Source organism: Clarias gariepinus, chromosome 2 (assembly GCF_024256425.1).
Source record: "Clarias gariepinus isolate MV-2021 ecotype Netherlands chromosome 2, CGAR_prim_01v2, whole genome shotgun sequence".
Classification (NCBI taxonomy): Eukaryota; Metazoa; Chordata; class Actinopteri; order Siluriformes; family Clariidae; genus Clarias; species Clarias gariepinus.
In genome coordinates, this window is record NC_071101.1 from 41,294,468 (window position 1) to 41,312,536 (window position 18,069).

At 39.0% G+C, this 18,069-nt stretch overlaps 1 protein-coding gene across 1 annotated transcript in view; it reads right to left on the reverse strand.

Moving 5' to 3' along the window:
- ankrd6b (ankyrin repeat domain 6b) overlaps positions 1-18,069 on the reverse strand; it is a 35,062-nt gene that overhangs the window by 14,646 nt on the left and 2,347 nt on the right. Inside the window, exons 2-5 of the mRNA XM_053513931.1 lie at positions 5,564-5,799; positions 3,128-3,226; positions 1,409-1,507; positions 1,050-1,148 (exon numbers count right to left, since the gene is read on the reverse strand). Of these exons, the coding sequence (XP_053369906.1) occupies positions 1,050-1,148; positions 1,409-1,507; positions 3,128-3,226; positions 5,564-5,689 (423 nt within the window). The 5' untranslated portion in view covers positions 5,690-5,799. The remainder of the gene's footprint in view (positions 1-1,049; positions 1,149-1,408; positions 1,508-3,127; positions 3,227-5,563; positions 5,800-18,069) is intronic.

The window sequence follows — 18,069 nt, forward strand, 5'->3', positions numbered from 1 at the left end:
GATGGAAGCTTTAATTCTATTCGGATTTGTCAGCTGGTGTGCTGCAGAAGTGTCGTGAGGTTAGGGCTGTGGCGAAAGCTTTTCCTCTAAGGTTTGCCTATCCAGCCCGGCTCAGATGTCTGCATAATAGAAAGATTTGCCTGTTCAACGATCCGGACTTAGCCAAGGCATTTTTAGACTCTCTGGACAGCTAAATTTGACTGTTGGCTAAAATAAACACTTTGACTTTAAGTGGAACATTTTGATTACGCCACTGGACAAGTATGTAGGACATGTTCTGAGGTAATATCCAGAATGCTGATGTCCGCCAGAGAGGGCTGTAACATTTTATACATTTTGCGTCCGTGGTAGATGTGAAAGTTATTGGTTATGTTCATTTATTTTTTCCCCTCTTATTCTTCCTACTATTACTATTATTATTTATTTTATTTGAGTTGTATTTATTTATTTTAATTTGAAAAGGCGTTTGATAGGGTGGAATGGCCTTTTCTTTTTGCAGTCTTGTTAATTTGCAGAAATAATTTTATTGAGTTGGTCCTATCCCGATATTCTAATCCTATAGCTCAGGTTAACACTAATAGGATGTTGTCTTATATATTTCCAGTAAGCAGAGGTTATCATCAAGGCTTTCCTCTTTCGCCCTTTGTTATTCTCTTTGGTGTTTCTCTCACCTCCCACCTGCCCATGTGTGAATAATTTAGAGCACACCACATGTAGGATTACAAAGGGCCTGCAACAATTTACCGCCTTAAATGCTAAAAAAAATGATTCTCTGGAGTCAGTGTGGCTATACATGAAGCCATTTTTCTCGCATTGTATTTTGCACTTTAATTGAATGACAGTGTGTATTTAAAAAAATTATAAAACACGGAAAAAAGGAAGACGCTTGCTGTTGAGTTTGTATAAAAGTCAATGATCTCTGTGGATGGGTTAATACATCACCTAGCACATTTTTGTTGGTGTTAACACACATAAATCAGTGCACTATTGTATTAACTGACTCAGATATTTCTAAACTGTTCGGCCAAACTGGATGAAAATGAAACTACCTTGTTTTTCGCGTGAATGTTGGCCCCGGCTTTAACCAGCAGCTTGACAGACAGACTGAAGCCGTGCCACGCGACCTCGTGCAGCGCCGTGTTTCCATCCTGTCCGTTCAAACAAAAGCAGTAAGAATTCTGACCCACATACAAAGAAACGGAAAATATACTGTATGTAGTGTTTATGTATGCATAAGAACATGTTTGAAAAAAAATCTTATGTTTGTGTATAAGTTCTATGCAATTAGAGATGCATATAAAGATGCATGTTCATTAGCCAGAATGTTTGTGTTAAAGCCTTTTTTTCCCTCTTTGCAAAACGTACTCATTTAGAAAAAGTTATGATAATCATGTGTTGTGCTCCTCACCTTGTCTTGCCTGTCCAGTGCACACCCTTCCTGAATGAGCGCTGTGATGACGTCACTGTTTCCCACCACAGCTGCTCTCTGTAATGCTGTTTGATCGCCCTGGCAACAGAAGGTCAACTATATCAGTTCAATTTGAACTGGTAAATAAGGTTAGTATGAGGTTAGTATGCAGTGTTAGCCATCTAACAGAAGAAGACTTTAATAGTATCATACCATAGTATTACTGTCTATTATCAAAGAGGGCATCCAGGACCTTATAGAGAACTAGGATGGGTACTGTGGCATTTCAATGGGTACTGTGAAAGTACTATGGGATATGGTGTATACCATGGTATTAATTACCTGATAAGTGTATTAACCAATGGAGGTTATGTATAACATATTTTCTATGTATTTCCTAGTTTAATAGTAATACTGTATAGTACTCTTCTGGCAAGTAAAATTAGATACTTGAAGAAAACGGTGGTCGTTATATGATAAACTTTTTACATTTTATTTATATAATTTTGAGTACACAAATAGAAAGAGTTCATGAGAAAGTGACAAAATCAAAACCTCCTGGCAAATTAAATTACAATACGTAGCAGGGTTTTTCTTAACCAAAAGCTGAATGTGTTGCAGAACAATGTACCTTATCTGCAAATAAGTACCATTGTACTGTTAACAATACCATGGTACTATATACATTACCGTGATACCTGCAGTATATTATGGTAAAATCTATTATGGCGTAGATCAAAAAATGAAATGATTTGCTGCAGTAAACAGCCAATACATAGACAAAACAACTGCAATAAGATTAGACTTTTTAAGCTGAGACTGATTTTTGATATGATTGTTTTTCCATAAAATAACCGTTTTGGGAAACTGAAAAGCACGCTCCTCCATCCTCTTTTATCCCCTTTTTTGATTCTACTTTTTCTCTCACCTGTGCTGTGTGTGAGTAAATGAGTGTGCGGGGTTTCCGTGGCTCTACAGCAACTTGGTGCTAATGAACCAGTTAAAAAGCAAGATGGCTGAGCCTGGAGTTCATTTCTTACCCTCTCTTTCCCACTGGTTTCGGTTCGGGCTTTCACAATAATAGGAGCTGAGAATCTGGGGAAATTACTTAGGTGCCTACAGCAGTGTTATTCATACAAACATGGGCATGCTTTAAAGAAGGCTTCCAAAATTATGAAATAGCCAGCTTTCCCGGATAACGTGTATAAACCAGCCAAGAAGACCACAGCCAGCCGCATTTGCTGGGGGCCATGCAAAGCACAAAATGCAAAATCAGGTCATGCTCTTTAAATACAACAAAAACAAGCAATGATCGAATCAGACTCTACTAGTGCAGGTTAGTTCTTGAATCATAGAAGTACATTAGAAAAAGACTATTAAAGCAGCTCTATGAAATAGGAGTCGTGTATTTGATATGTCTTTGATCTGTTTTTATCTGTACATGAATAAAAAAGAAAATGAGAATTGGAAGCTCATACTGTCATGAAGAATTTGTCAGTGCTTCCCAACCCTGGGCCTGAAGGCCCCCCTGACCTGAACATTTGTCTGGTTCTTCTTCTGCCACACCAATTTCTATTCAGAAAATTATGTGCACTTCTGAACCAGGGTTTAAAACCGCTGGTTTAAACAACAGGGAGGAAAATGATGTAAGACTTTTATTTCCTTAGTGATAAGTGCTTAATGAATTTTTTTCCAGTAGTTTCCACATTGAGTACTCACGTCATCCTGAATGTCCAGATCGCAGCCGGCTCTCAACAGGATCCTCACCACTTCGATGTGGTTTTTATAAGCTGCCAAATGCAGTGGAGTTCGGCCATACTGAAGATACACACACATACATACACATTAAAAATATTAAAATATTTAGGGAGTGCTTTCTTTGAAACATCTACAAATGTCTAAAACCATAATATTAGTGGTGGGAAAATCAGTTGGGACAAAAATAGTCAAAATAGACAAAAAGTCCTCTTGATAATAAATGCGCTTCCAAATGCATTAAATGTGTGAACTTTAAGCATCTTTTATCTGCACAAAACGGTGGCTGTTATATAATAAACTAGTACAATTTTATTTATATCATTTTGAGTACGCAAATGGAAAGAGTTCATAAGGAAGTGACAAAATCAAAACCTTCTGGCAAATAAAATTACAATACGTACTGTAGCATGGTTTTTCTTACCCAATAGCTGACCGTATCATCATTAATCATTAACATATCATTACGTTGAATCATTTCAACGTAATGATATGTACTGTATGCTACTGAGAAATATGACTCAAAACAAACATTTACTGCTGATATACTTTCACTCTGTTAAATTCTTAATTCCATTTAATCAATTAATGATTAATTATCATCTTAAGTACTTAGTAATGATTGAGTAGTCTGCAAAAAAAAAAAATCTTAATCTAGTAAATAAAAGACACTACATGGGCTGATTCCGCTCCAAGTGTAGCTTTTTTTTTCTTTTACAAATCCAAGCATGTCATAGGATTTCAAGCAGTCATACATAAACCTGAGAAGGACAAAAATAATGAGCGTCTTATCAACTGTACAGCTGGAGAGGGACAAATTGCTGCCAGCAGTCCTACTAGAGACTGATTACATTTTTCACGGGATTAGCCACTAAGCTAATCCATATTCAATCACTGCATACTGAGCATACACATAAGAAAAACACACTAAACAGCACACAAACAGAACGGCGCTGCAATACCTTTGAGGTTGTTTACAAAAATTTAAACATATTTCAGCTCTTCTCCCTCATGCTAAGTGCTGTGAGCAATGTTTTAGAAGTAGAAGAACTAGATGTTTTCGTTTTGTTTTTTTTAATATTTAAACCTTCATGTTTATACTTTCATATCACTGTATTTTCTTCATCATTTAAAAAGATTTTACTTTGTTGGTGGGAATACACTTTTAGAAATGCTATCCTTCATGTGAAAGCTAAATGCTAGCTAGCACAACATCATTTACTGAATGCAAGTCACTACATGAAGTACTTTGTTACTGTCCTTAATTCTGACCTTTAAATAGGTAGTTTATATGCTTCCCAACATGTTATACTTTTACAAAGTACATTTTAAAAGAAGAATGTGTATTTCCTACTCAAACACTGCATCACTACATTCCTCTATAAACACATTATCATAACGTGACTTTCAGTAGGGTTTAAATTGAGGCAAATTTCTTTTAAGAAACTCCCATATATTGTATTGTATGCTTTTAAAATCAGTAAAAAAAAAAAAAAGAAAGAAATACAGTACAGTTCGCTGTTACAAATTATAATCTCTGTATAAAATACTTATAAATAATATAATTATAGAGATATATAGTAATTATAGGTTTCAACAGTAAATGATAAACTCCTGTATATTGTACAAAACTTTTCTTATTGTTTTGGCAGGGTTCAAAGCACTTTTTCAGGTTACTTATTTTTACCCGAGTGTATTACCTATTATTTTCTTTTCGAACCCCTGGTAAACCCCCCCTCCCATGTTATAGGTCATATTGTGTGGAGTTTCTAGGTGTGGCAGAAGCGCAGTCGCTCTCCAGGGTTTGGTTTTCCTTGACCTGGCTTTGGAGGGCTGCCATTTTCACCTGTCGTATTTCAAGTGGAGGCCCCTGGCGGGTTCCAGGGACAAAGGCACCACAGCTACAGCAATGTGACCTGGTGTGACCCCTAACACTGAGACACTGAACATTATCTCAGTCCAACCTGTATTCGCCCTGCAGCGCCACACACACACACACACACACACACAACAGAAACCTACATCTTAGCCCTACCTTTTCCTCCCACATTCCCTCGTTTTAGTTGGTTTTAAACATAAATTCCTAAAAGTGTTATACTGAGCTCAGTTAGGTGATTAACGTCTAACCTGCTGAGAAAAAATGAGTCAAGTGTGCGTTTTATTATGATGGAGTATCACAATATAATATTTGGATAGAAACTAGAAAGAGTTTAATATGTTTACCTGTAGTGCCGTACAGAATGGCTGAGCAGCAGCAGAAGTCAGCTCTATAATCATGCAAACCTTGTTTCCACTGTGCATACTGAGCAATGGCTGTTACAAAACCCATCTTTCGGAACAAAGTCCCCACTGAGAAAAGCTCTCTGTAAAAGCATACCAGAACCCGGCTTTCCGACTCACCCTGGTGACGGCAACCTTGGCGCCCTTGTTGATCAGCTGCACCACATTCTCGGCCTGGCCCTTGTGCGACGCTACCAGGAGACGCTCGGAGAGTGCACGCACCGATGCCGCATCCTGCTGGCTCATGAAGCAGAGGTGGGCCGTGACCAATCTAACTCATCTTCAAAAAGTCAAGATAGAGCAGGGAGGCACTGGAGATGTTGGAGCAATGGAGCGAGCATGTCCACAACTGGGGCCTGCAGATAGATGGACAGGAAACACATGGGGCAAAAATGTGAGAGTGTGTGTGTGAAAAGAGGTGGAAAACAGGAAGAGTGTGCGTGCAATCAAGTGAGGGGATACAGTGGTGGCCGTTGGGTTGATATGCGGATTTCTAAATTCATTTAATATTTAATAGGAAATTATTAGATTAGTCTGACCTGTTTGTATCGGTAAATAATTATGCTAAATTCTTGATATAAATACTCTCAATAAGGAAATAAAAGATACGATCACCTTATGATCTTAATATTATATTATTATATTTATTTGCTGTAGTCTTTCAAATTAATACATTTGCCGAGATTTAATATACTTTTCCATGAAGTAAGTTTTGCATTGTATTCTTAGTTAATTAAACATTTACAACAGAGCTGTGACTCATATGTAGATCGTCAATTGGATTCAATTGGTGAAGTAGTTAGCACTGTCGCTTTGCACCTCCAGGGTCCAGGTTCGATTCCCCTCTTTGTGTGCATGGAGGTTGCATGTTCTCCCTGTGCTTGGTGGGTTTCCTCTGGGTCATCTGGTTTCCTCCCACAGTCCAAAGACTTGCAGATTAGGCTAATTGGTGTTCCCAAAATTGCCTGTAGTGTGTAAATGAGTGTATGTGTATTTGTGTGTGTGGGCCCTGCGAGGGATTGGCACCCTGTCCAGGTTGTACCCCGCCTCGTGCCCTAAGTCTCTTGGGATAGGCTCCAGGCCCTCCGCGACTCTGTATACAGGATAAAGTGGTATAGACAGTGAGTGAGTGTGAAATATTTGTTGTCTTATCTGTCAAAAAATGTGAGTATTTGTGGATGATGCAAGCAGTAAAGGAATTAGTCAGTTTCAGCCTATTTAACATATGGAAATCATTTTAAAAGTATGAATCGATTCTGAATCGTAAACTTTCCGCTCAATCAACCGAATTCGACCAACTTAAGATCATTTTAAAAGCATTATGGATTCAATCACTTAAAGCATGCTTAACACTTAAAACATCATAAACCATGATGTAACCTTTTCCTAAGGGGCAAAACTACACAGCGACATAGTTTTTACCTGTCGAAACACCACAGACAACCCGTAACAGCCTGGAGCCACACAATGTTATGTTCTGGGTGAAGTCGATTTGTTAGGATTATAATGACAGGAACTGTTTCTACACATCATCCACCTCCGTTCATCTCTCAGCACTGTCATACCAAGTAAAAGATAGCGAGCCAACACAAACATCACCACTAACTTAACATTCAGGGCAAAGGTGGGGAGGGAACAACAAAACAACATACATTACCAAACTTGGAATACCCAAAGCAAACAAAATAACACCAAGCCGTATCTTTTATCTCCAGCAACCTACTATCCAGATGACACTGGATCAAGCACATCAGTCCCAGCATTAACATCTGCACACACAACCAAGACAAAACATACAGCTTTCAACACCCTGTCAGCTGTCATCGTCAGAACAGGGTGAAGAAAAACTTTAAGGAATTTAAGGAGAAGGTATTATGATATACATGAAGGGTAAATAATTCAGACAGAAAAAAAATACATTAAGAACATAGCTGAACTTCGTAGCCTGGTGTTAAGACTATTACTAATAATAGTGTCAGCTAAATTGTTGTTCAGGTGACCTGACATTTTGTTGAATCAGTACATATATTACATATATATTTTATCGATGTTAATTGTTAATCATTCATCAGTTAATTGCTGTTAAGAATTTAAATGTATTAAAATACTGTTTGTTTTGCTTCATATTTCTCCGTAGCTCACACCTCTCTTTACTTGTACACCGCAAGAAAAAAACGCACTTGTAGTTCAGATGATGTGTGATATTGGACCTGCTGTTTTAATTCTGTTGGTTTAAGCTTTATTAATTTGTCTTTCATAATTACTTTGCTGGGACTGTTTTGCTGGATATAAATAAAAATGAACCTGTAAACTAATAATGCACGAGGCAATTAAAAAGGCCGGATTTGTGCCAGTCCAAAGTACAATCCATCTTGAACAATCCTTCTCACCCACTATACAGTGTTTTCTCTGACCAGAGGAGCAAAATCTGCCAGAGACTGATTACCATCAAGTGTCCACAGAGCGCTAGAGGAGATCTTTTCTCCCAACAGCCACAAAATTATTTAACTCTTCTCTGTAACTTGTACATTATGTGGATAGTCACTATTAGTAACAATAACACTATAAGACAATATTACATACCTGTATTAATACTGTAATATTTACAATATTACATACCAATAAAATATTGTATGTATTTAATATTGTATAACAATATTACATATAATAATACAATATTATATACATACAATATTAGATTATTGTATTAATTGTGCAATATTTACTGGTGCTCTTGGGCTCAAAAAGTTTTTGTGTTCTAGGACTCTTTTTATTTTATTTTATTTTATTTTATTTATTTCTTTTCATTTTTTACTGGATAACAACTTTGAGTAACTGTGACCAAGAATAAGCAATAAGAATAAGAATAAGTTCTTTGAATCTTGAATCTAATAAATTATTGATTGGTTACATGTTCAACTATCAGGTAAGAAGAATGTGCAAAATTTGCAACCTCGATATATAGAAAATTAATTTTGACAGTACTCTTTGATCGTACCAATGACCTAAATAAATGTCATAATTTAACTTTTGTACTGTCCTACACAAAGGTTTAAAAATGTAAAATTTTTCTATAGCTACTGTTTTATTCATTATACCAAACAACAACACTTACTGTATAACTGTATGCAGGCAATTAAGATTGTATCTGTTCTATACATCTTTCCATTAATAAGTTATATCTTTACCAACATTGTAATATTACACTTCTACATGGTGTTTTATGAACATTTTACAGAAATAAGCATACTGTACAAAGAAACTGCCAACAGTCTTTAGTGTCTTTCATGTGTAATTCACAACATGCACTTCCTAAACCCCTGATGTGCTTAATCCAATAATTATTTGTTTATGGACTCCGAGACAGAGCTGTAATTACCGCATACAGCACTTTATACCGCATTGTACTGCTGGTGTACGGTTTCACTCGGGAAGATTTCCTTACCAAAAGGAGGCACTAGTGCTACAATACAATCCAGCTGTGCTTTAAAGGTTCACCTGCATATCTCATTTTGTCGCGCTACTGTTACACGTGAAAGTAAATCATGTCTATGATGATAAGGCTTTCGACGTGTTTATAGCTTCACATACCTCCTTAATCTCCAGGCAGAAATGTACTGCTTTTTCTTGCTGTATGGAAGCCTACTGTATTTCTGATTTAAATTCTTTACACAATTTTGAGAATCTTGAGGGTTGCAAACCCTGGCAAAACATTCCACGATACTCCTACATGGTTTATTGTTTAACCCCAGAGGCCATGTTGTTCAGTCCTGCGTTTTCCTTACACTCTGGTGTTTTTTTTTTTTTTTTTTTTAAACAAATTCTCTGAAGTGTGAAAAGACGAGGATCCATGAATAAACATGCAGTAACCAGGAAATGAAGTTTAGGATTTAAAAGAGGCCAGTGCTCCTTGGTTATCTAGTCTATTTTTAAGTAGTGAATAGACCATTATTCAAAAAGCTTTTACCCCATTGTTCAAAAGGAATGAAAGGAAAGCATTTGAAATTCTGGGCCCATTTTAATAGAGCTTTGTACAGACCAAGAGATGTACTGTAAGTTGCAGCCCTTTAGCATTTCACCCCTAACACTTTCATAATCTAATACTTAATAAAATATCTATATACGTTTTTCGTAATATACAATGCCTTACAAAATAATTCACACTCCTTGAGCTTTTCCAGATTTTGTCGCGTTACAACCACAAACGTTAATGTATTTTATTGGGTGCATTTGCATTCAGCCTCCTTTACTCCGATACCCCAAACTAAAATCCAGTGGAACCGACTGTATTCAGAAGTCAGCTAATTAGTAAATCAAGTCCACCTGTGTGTGATTTAATCTCAGTATAAATACACCTGTTCTGTGAAGTCCTAAGAGGTTTGTTAGAGAACATTAGTGAACAAACAGCTTCATGAAGCCCAGGGAACAGTTCAGGGATAAAGTTGTGGAAAAGTTTAAAGCAGGTTAGATTATAAAATATATCCCAAGCTTTGAACGTTTCATGCCACACTGTTCAATCCATCATCCGAAAATGAAGAGTATTTCATGACTGCAAAACCTACCAAGACATGGGCGTCCACCTAAACTGACAGGCCCATGGAGCAGCTCAGATGAGAGAGTGTGGGACAAGTATTAATCGTGCACTCCACAAATCTGGCCTTTATGGAACAGGGGCAAGAAGAACGCTCTACTTATAACACAAAACAAGAACATCATTGTGAAATTGAAAGTGGGACAATAATTGTTTAATCTTCGTTTTTTTGGCAGCCAACATCATAAGCATAAATCAAATGTGATTAATCTCACAGCCCTAGTTCACCCAGGACTGATACTAGGCTTGTTTGGGACAGGCATGACATACGTTCCTCTAAATGAAAGATACAGATGTTCATTATCATTGCTTGGTGCATGGCATGTCCCTGCATGGGCCATTCTCACATGAGATTACACAACATGTGTGGTTATCTAAAATTCTCCCAGTGTGAACACCTTCCTGGAAGATGCACTGATTGCAGTAACTGTGACAAGATGAACCAATCAGGTTATCTGACACCCAGGCATGAAAGCAAATATCTTTCCTGTGTAGCACAGGGGACTACCCTGGAGTTCACCTCAAGTGATCTGCAGATAAGGTCTATGTCACTGGCAGAGGTGTGAGTTATTATAGTATTTTCTCCCCCCCCAAGCTGTACCGTCACCCCCAAACAACCGTTTATGATGATGGTATTCTTAAGGCCCTGATCTAATGAACTAGAATGAGGTTATGGTTTTGACAGACTACAAAGCCCTTCTGCAAGTCAACTCTGGATAAGGGAGTCTGCCGAACGCTGTAAATGTAAACGCCTGCCTTTTCCTAGTGGATCTTGGGAATTTTTCCAGCTGTCACACTTGGCCAGACATATCAAATTCTTTAAGCACACGATTGTAGGTTTGACATAAAAATAAAAAAAGAGCTGAAAATCCTGGCCATGTGGAAACGGCTTGGATTTGTCAAGGACAAGCCTTCATTCATGAGAGCTTGCATCACAAGTCCCGGTTTGACCTGAACAACCTTTGAGAAAAATTATATTCAAGTGATTTATGTGCGTGTCGTCAACTAGGGAAGACACTAAACTGCTCAGATTTAAAGAACCAACTATTATTCCTAACAGCTTACTAGATCATCTACTGACTCCATATACTGCAGCATCTAAGCTTCCCTTAATATTTCCAGCACTTTTAGGACTTTGAACCGGCTTTGAGTGAAATCCCAGAGGAGGGCTCACCTCCGTGCCAAGCAAGATTGCACAAGACACTCTCAGATTCCTAAAACGTTCGTCCTGACAAAACAAAGACTAGCTGCGATGTTGGTTTCTGTGCAGGGATAAAATCTCTGTAACAGAACTGAGCCATCAGTTGACTCATCTAGACCACCCCAGAATTCAAAGAAGACAGATCTGCTTTTTTTTTTTATCACATCTGAGAAAGCATTTATATCAGCCCCAAATAGCACCATGGTAATAGACTAAAAAGACCCCCTCCAGACCAGAAGAAAAATGGATAAGACTTAAGGAGGAGACGCTCTCTCTCCCTCCTCCCCTTAAACACAGCTTCATACAATAGCCAAGAGGCTCTTAGTTGCAGCTAGGCAACCAGGCTTTTCTCTAAATGGCCAAAAACTCCAGACAGCTTAAAAAACCAAACAAAACAAAGCACAGAAATGCTGTCCTGTTGAGCCAGCCGTATAGTCAGGCTGTACAATATATCATGTGATAATGGTTATCACAACACTGGGCTTTGCATTTCTACAGCAACTGTGTTAATAAAGTTGTTCTCAGAATGTTGGGAAGCAAACACATCTCTCTTAACCATTCAAAACTAGTCCGTCCCCCAGCGACATTTATGGGAGGAAGGAAGACGGGGCAATCAGCATCGCCATCTCTCTAGCATGTACAGGGTGTGCTGCGGGACTGTAGCGCACCTTCTGTTCTTGCGTCCATTATAAGCCAGCATGAAACCATTAGACGGCCATTACACACCTGGTGCTCCTTGAACTCTAAACCTAATAATCAGGTCTCTAGAGAAAAGAGCAGGCGGTATAACACTGCCTGTGACATATAATATGATATAATATATCCGGACATACGCAAATGGACACACACATATGGGTTTTACTGCCGTTTTTACTTGATTATGGAAACTTGAGCACAAATCAACACTGATCTAATTCCCATCTGTACCATCACATCCTAAAAGCAGAGGACTAAAATGACTAACTTATCGATCTGGGCCATTATTTAAATTGTATTACGCAGCTTGTGGCTTACTTTTGATGTTTTTAAATCCAAATATTCTCATTTGATGTTATTTTGGATGTTTTAAATACATATTTAACTTATAATGATATTTACGCAAATGCTTATTTTTTTTCTCCTGTACTTTTTGACCACTAAAAGTTATGCATTAAATTGTACCGTGTCTCAGAGCCCACTGCATTCCTACTCATGAACACTCAGCGGGTGGAACGTTTGATCCTTGAAAACGGATGAATGACTTTTTCGCCAACTTGCAGAAGAGACGCATCTGTCTGAGGGAACACACAATCATACAACACGTAGCACATCATCTAATGTATGCTCTTAGTGTGGGAGTTTAAAAAAAAAATGATTCAGCAAAGAAAAACGCTCTCTCTCTCTTTATCTCCTCTTCAGGGTTAAAATAAGCGTTGAATAAAGCAATCAAACAATGCATTGTTCAACTATAGCTTCAAGGATCCTGAGGGGATTTTTAGCTAACTGCCAGCTCTTAGAGTGTCAATTTGCCCTGACCGTCTAACATCTTCTCTTACACTCATACTCTCTCGAAGCAGAAGAAAGGATACTCACAATCTCATAGTTAACCTCATGCACCATGAACACCCTCTCCAAGGCCAAGACAGACACACACACAGGAATGATGCTTACCTACGTACCTGTAAAAACAGCTGCAATGATGTAATGAACCAATGTATTCCTAATTCAAAAAATATATATGTATCATCGGCAGTCCTGATAAAACCAAATCCAATTTCAGCTTTGCTAACAGGGGAAAAAATGTCTCTAAAATGTGTCCCCTCTGGACTGGTTTGTGATGTGGTAATGATGAGGATGCGTGCTAGCCGGTTCCTCTCATCCGCTCCCTGCCATGGAGCATTAGCATATCTACAGGCTGACTGGCAGATTCTTACAGCCCAATGAATTAACGAGACGTCTGTCAGCTCCCCCACCCCAGTCCTGCGTTTCACACAGGGGCCCGTGTCCCCTTTCTCTGCTATGGACGCATAAATCTTGTCTGTCTTTTGATCCGATGACACAAACACACATACACATGAACGTACAAGCACGTTATTATATTACATACTAGATTCTAACATTTTACAGATCACCCTCCACCCTCTAATTTCTCAGCGTGCATCAATAATTATTATGTGGCAAAAACAACAGAAACTCGACATTAATCACAAATATGTGACCATGCTAAGACATCCACAGGCATCCTTTCAACAACTTCTCCCTGGCTGTACATCAGCTCCCCTAAAAGGTGTCGTGATGCTGGAGGGTAGGGTGGGGAAGACCCTGCGTATAGTCATTAAAGGAGGGGTCAGATAGAGGTTAGGCCCTTAAAAAAAGGCTCTCCTGAGAAGGCGCAAATGTTTTTGTGGGCTGTCTGAAAGGTTTAAGATTTCCGCCAATCCAGCTCCGGCATTCGTCGTCTCCGTCGAGGCGGCGTCAGGATTTACTGCTTAATCCCTATTCAGTTCATGGCTTGAGGGGTTGTAGACTTAACATAAATGTATTTTTGGGTTTTTTTTTGCAAAGTGAAAATTTCCATCCATGTCATCATCGTCTATAGTTACAGAAGTCGAGCCACGAGTGACGAAAACTAGGTTCCAAGAAATTTAGTTCCAAGACCCTTAGCAGACACCAAAATCCATGCTCAAATCTCTTCTATAAAATGGAGAAATACTTGCACATATGCACATCCTCCTGTATTCTTCAAATCACCTGTCTTAGCTAATAATACCTGATACAATGTAAATATAAATAGTTTGGTGATATAATACTGTTTAGGAAATAACAATAAGAAAGGAAATGTTTTTGCTGAATCTTAATGGACTTTTTTTCAGAAACAAGACAATTAGGGAACAAATGAGGCGTGAGGTAAGCAAAGCTCCAAACTGTGAGTGGAGGAAATAGAGGGAGGTTAAGGATCTGTGAAATGGCAGGTGGCTACACTATAGTATGTCGACATATCACATCGTTCCCATGGATTCATCACTGCAAATTTAGCTTTTTTGGTGCTTTCTGATTTGTTTTTTCCCCCTCAATATTTTTGGTCCAAATTTGGTTAAAATCATAGATAAGGAACCTTTGAATCAAAAGAGCTGCCTGTAATTTTTATTTTAAGGTTTGTATTTAGAAACATTTGTATACTTTATATAACCTTTTGATGCATTTGATGCATAAACGGTGTTCGGTACTTGTGATGAAATTTCTCATGAATGAAGGAGTAAAACCAACCTACAATGATGAGACTCCTAGTTGTTGTAAAACATTTGAACAGTGACAAAAAAGTTTTAAAGAAGCCTCGTATGTCCGTGAATGACGATCCCGGCTGAGGTGACCCACTGCAGCCATTCCTGTGAACATTCAGTGAACGGAACACCTGATCCTTAAAATTTCGTCACCAACCTGTAAGACGAGACGCATTTGTGGGAACTGTACACACAATCATTCACCAAGGCACTTGCACATTACAGTAACTCGACTGAGAGTTATTGTCACATCCTCCGTATAGGCCTGACCTTGCTTCAAGCCATTTCTATACGTTTCGGCCATAAAAGGAGTTCTTGGGAGGCCAGCGTTTCAGACGTAAGACAGGCAGTACGATCATGGCTCCAGCGTACTGTAAAAAAATTTGACCTTGATGGTATACAAGCACTAGTGAACCGCTGGGATAAGTGCGTTAACGTAGCAGGCGATTATAAAGCCATATAAGGGGAGTTTTTACTCTCATTACTGTCCTGTTATTCCACACAATCAAAAGTCCTGGTTTGACTAATCTGACCTCATTATTTACTTGTGTATAAATTACATTTGATCCCTCTCCATTACGTGGCCGTCCAATAGTTCCAAAGTTACACTGGAATTTTTCACATTATTTCAGGTCACTGCTAGAACATGTGTAATCCTTGAAAATACTACCATAAATTTTCCTAGCACAGGACAAGAGCGATTGCCTTATACAAAAAGTGAAGACAGGGAAGAAAACCGATCTTCAGGTTCGGTTGGTCCTGACACAAAAACTCTATTATAAATATCCATACGGCTTTGTGATTTGTGTTACACCTGATGACAAAAGCCATGCGAATGCCTTTCCATCTTTATGACTCCATTGTGTAATTCCGTGGTTTGTTTTCATGCTTCGGGGCAGCTGATCTGCACTCGAATACGATGTTTGATGGGGCTAAAATTACATCCTGCTATGAGTCAGAAGCACTGTGGTTACTACAGATATAATGCAGATCATGTACACACAGTTAGTCATACACATTACTTGTAAGTGTATAATCATTTATACCAAAAACAAGTTCAAAACAGCTAGAGTGCATTCCATGGAACCCATATATTACAGAAACATGTGGAACGCTTTGCTCCTTTGGGCAGTTTAGCCTGTAATGATAACCACAGCAAACATTTGGAAGAAATTCCAAATATGTCTTAAAGCTCATTCATACAACACAGCCTGTCACATTAGCTCTGTTGATATTGATGAACCTTAAAATTCTGTCAGTTTAGCTTCAACCTCAGAAATCCTGTGAGTTTAGCTTAGGTTTGCTAGCATGTTGACTAGCATCAGCAGTGACGAAGCAGAATGTTAAGTTGCTTAATTGCTCGTTTATATTCATTAAAGCAGACACTTGGTTAAATCTTTAACATTAACCGTACACTTCATGAATTTTAGGAAAATTTAAACATTACAAACGATGACACCCAGTGTTAGCTAGATAGCTAGCTTACTGTACACACGCATCTATTACTGTATTTTCCTATTTTATAAACTGAATGTGGCAAACGCAAAATAATGATCTGTCTCGGCGTGCTGCCAGTGACAGATAAAATCTGTTGTTGCTCCTTGCTCACTCCGTAGACTCACTAGGTAGGCGGCCTCCCCTTCTCCAGGTGTGCGAAGGGGATAAGAATCATGGATAAGAATCATCTTCTCGGGATCTCGGGCTTACCCACGCTATAAAAACAAGGCGTGGAGTGTAGCTCAGGGTCTGGAGATCTACTGAGCAAAGTCACACGGCGGACACTTAAAAAAGGCATAAGAGTGGCTTGCGAGCAGGGTGATGTAATGCGCCCCAGGGACTTCAAAGGCCATAGAACAGTCGTTTGATCTCACAAGCTCCCGTGGTGCTCGCACTCTCGAGTAAAGTCAGCCTTCAGAGTCCTGCTGCCAAAGAGGTAAAAAAAAGGCCACTGTGCGCTACAGTACGTTAAGGCCCCAGTTCCCAGCTTGGAAAGCCAGCCAGCTGACAGAGGTCAATGGAACTCCCGTCCAAGGCCGCACCCAAAGGATAGCTACTGTAGGAAGGGCCGCCTGACCAGGTTAGTGGGAAGAATTGCAGGAATGCAGAAGCTGCTCCCAATGTGGGTCCCCTCTGTCCATTGCCATCGCTCGCCAGCTTCGTGAACACATGCCAGCTGCACACTGCCTCCAAACCTGCACGTGCACACACCTTCACGATTTTTTCTTCCCTTTCTTTACGTCCGCCCTCCTTGAACCCTTTTCCTTCGTCATTTTTCTAAATAAAATCACTCTTTTCCTGTAAGTCTCCAACTCGTGTCACTTGTGCATAAGACCTGTTACATGATCGAAAGCCCGAGTTCGGCCTACCCGCTTCTCAGATGCAGCATTTTTAGCATTTATGATTGTAACGTACACTTCCTGTCATGAATCCTGTACGTTTAGCTCAGGTTCAATTTCTGTCAGTGTTAACAGTAACCATTACCATTATAACAATAATAATCATTATACTGTAATTATAGATGAAAACTTTTCCGACACATGACTTATAAACCCCCACTGAAATCCTAACAGGTTAGCTCGACTGCTATAATGAATGTTTTTGCTTGTGGTGGACTGCTTATTTGAATTGTTACAAAAGTTTGTACTGTAAACTCATCATCAGGTACTTGACTCTCCAGCCTGGGTCTTTGCACATGCACACACACACACACACACACACACACACACACACACAGTGCCCTTCCCATCAGGAGATGTCATTTGATATCACATTAAAGCCTGGAGTTACATCCACTGTAGGCCTTTTCTTTTGAACTGGCAGACACGGTGACATGGGTACAGTATATACACACACACACACACACACACACACACACACAGTTCTACAGCACCATGTCCATCAAGTTTGTTTTTTATTCTTTTTTTTGTGTGTGGGGGGGGGCTGGGGGGGGGGTGTTGTTCCTGTCTTTCCAGAGCTTCACCTGTGTGTGTGTGTGTGTGTGTGTGTGTGTGTGTGTGTGTGTGTGTGTGTGTGTGTGTGTGTGCGCGCGAACAAAGCCGTCTGTTCTTCCTTTCCGGGGTATTTGCTGTTCCAGATTTCAATGGCGAGGAAATAGAAAAAGGTGGACTGACCGGGTTAGTGGCAGGAAGGAAGAACTAATGTGGGAAAAGGAATATTAAAACAAAGTGATGAACAGCCTGCAGGCCTGTGGATTAAAGACCAGACGGAAGGAGACAAAATGCGAAATAAGCACCCATTATGAATATAAAGCCTGTATTTTATAGCTGTGATTATTTCTTTGTAATGAGGCAGCAATGCTTTGTAATTGTTTTATAAACCATACTAATATTACCTCATAAAGTTACAACATCATTTGTTTATGACTTACAAGCATGTCGCAACATGTAGCTGGACTAATCGTTTTTTTAGGGTGTGAAAGTTGCATTAAAAATATATTTAAATAGTTAAGAGCGGTGATAGTTGGATTATTAAAAAGATACACCTGTAATGATGTAATTGTTTAATAATAGATTTAAAACAATGTCTCAGAACCTGCATACTTGCTAATCTTGTG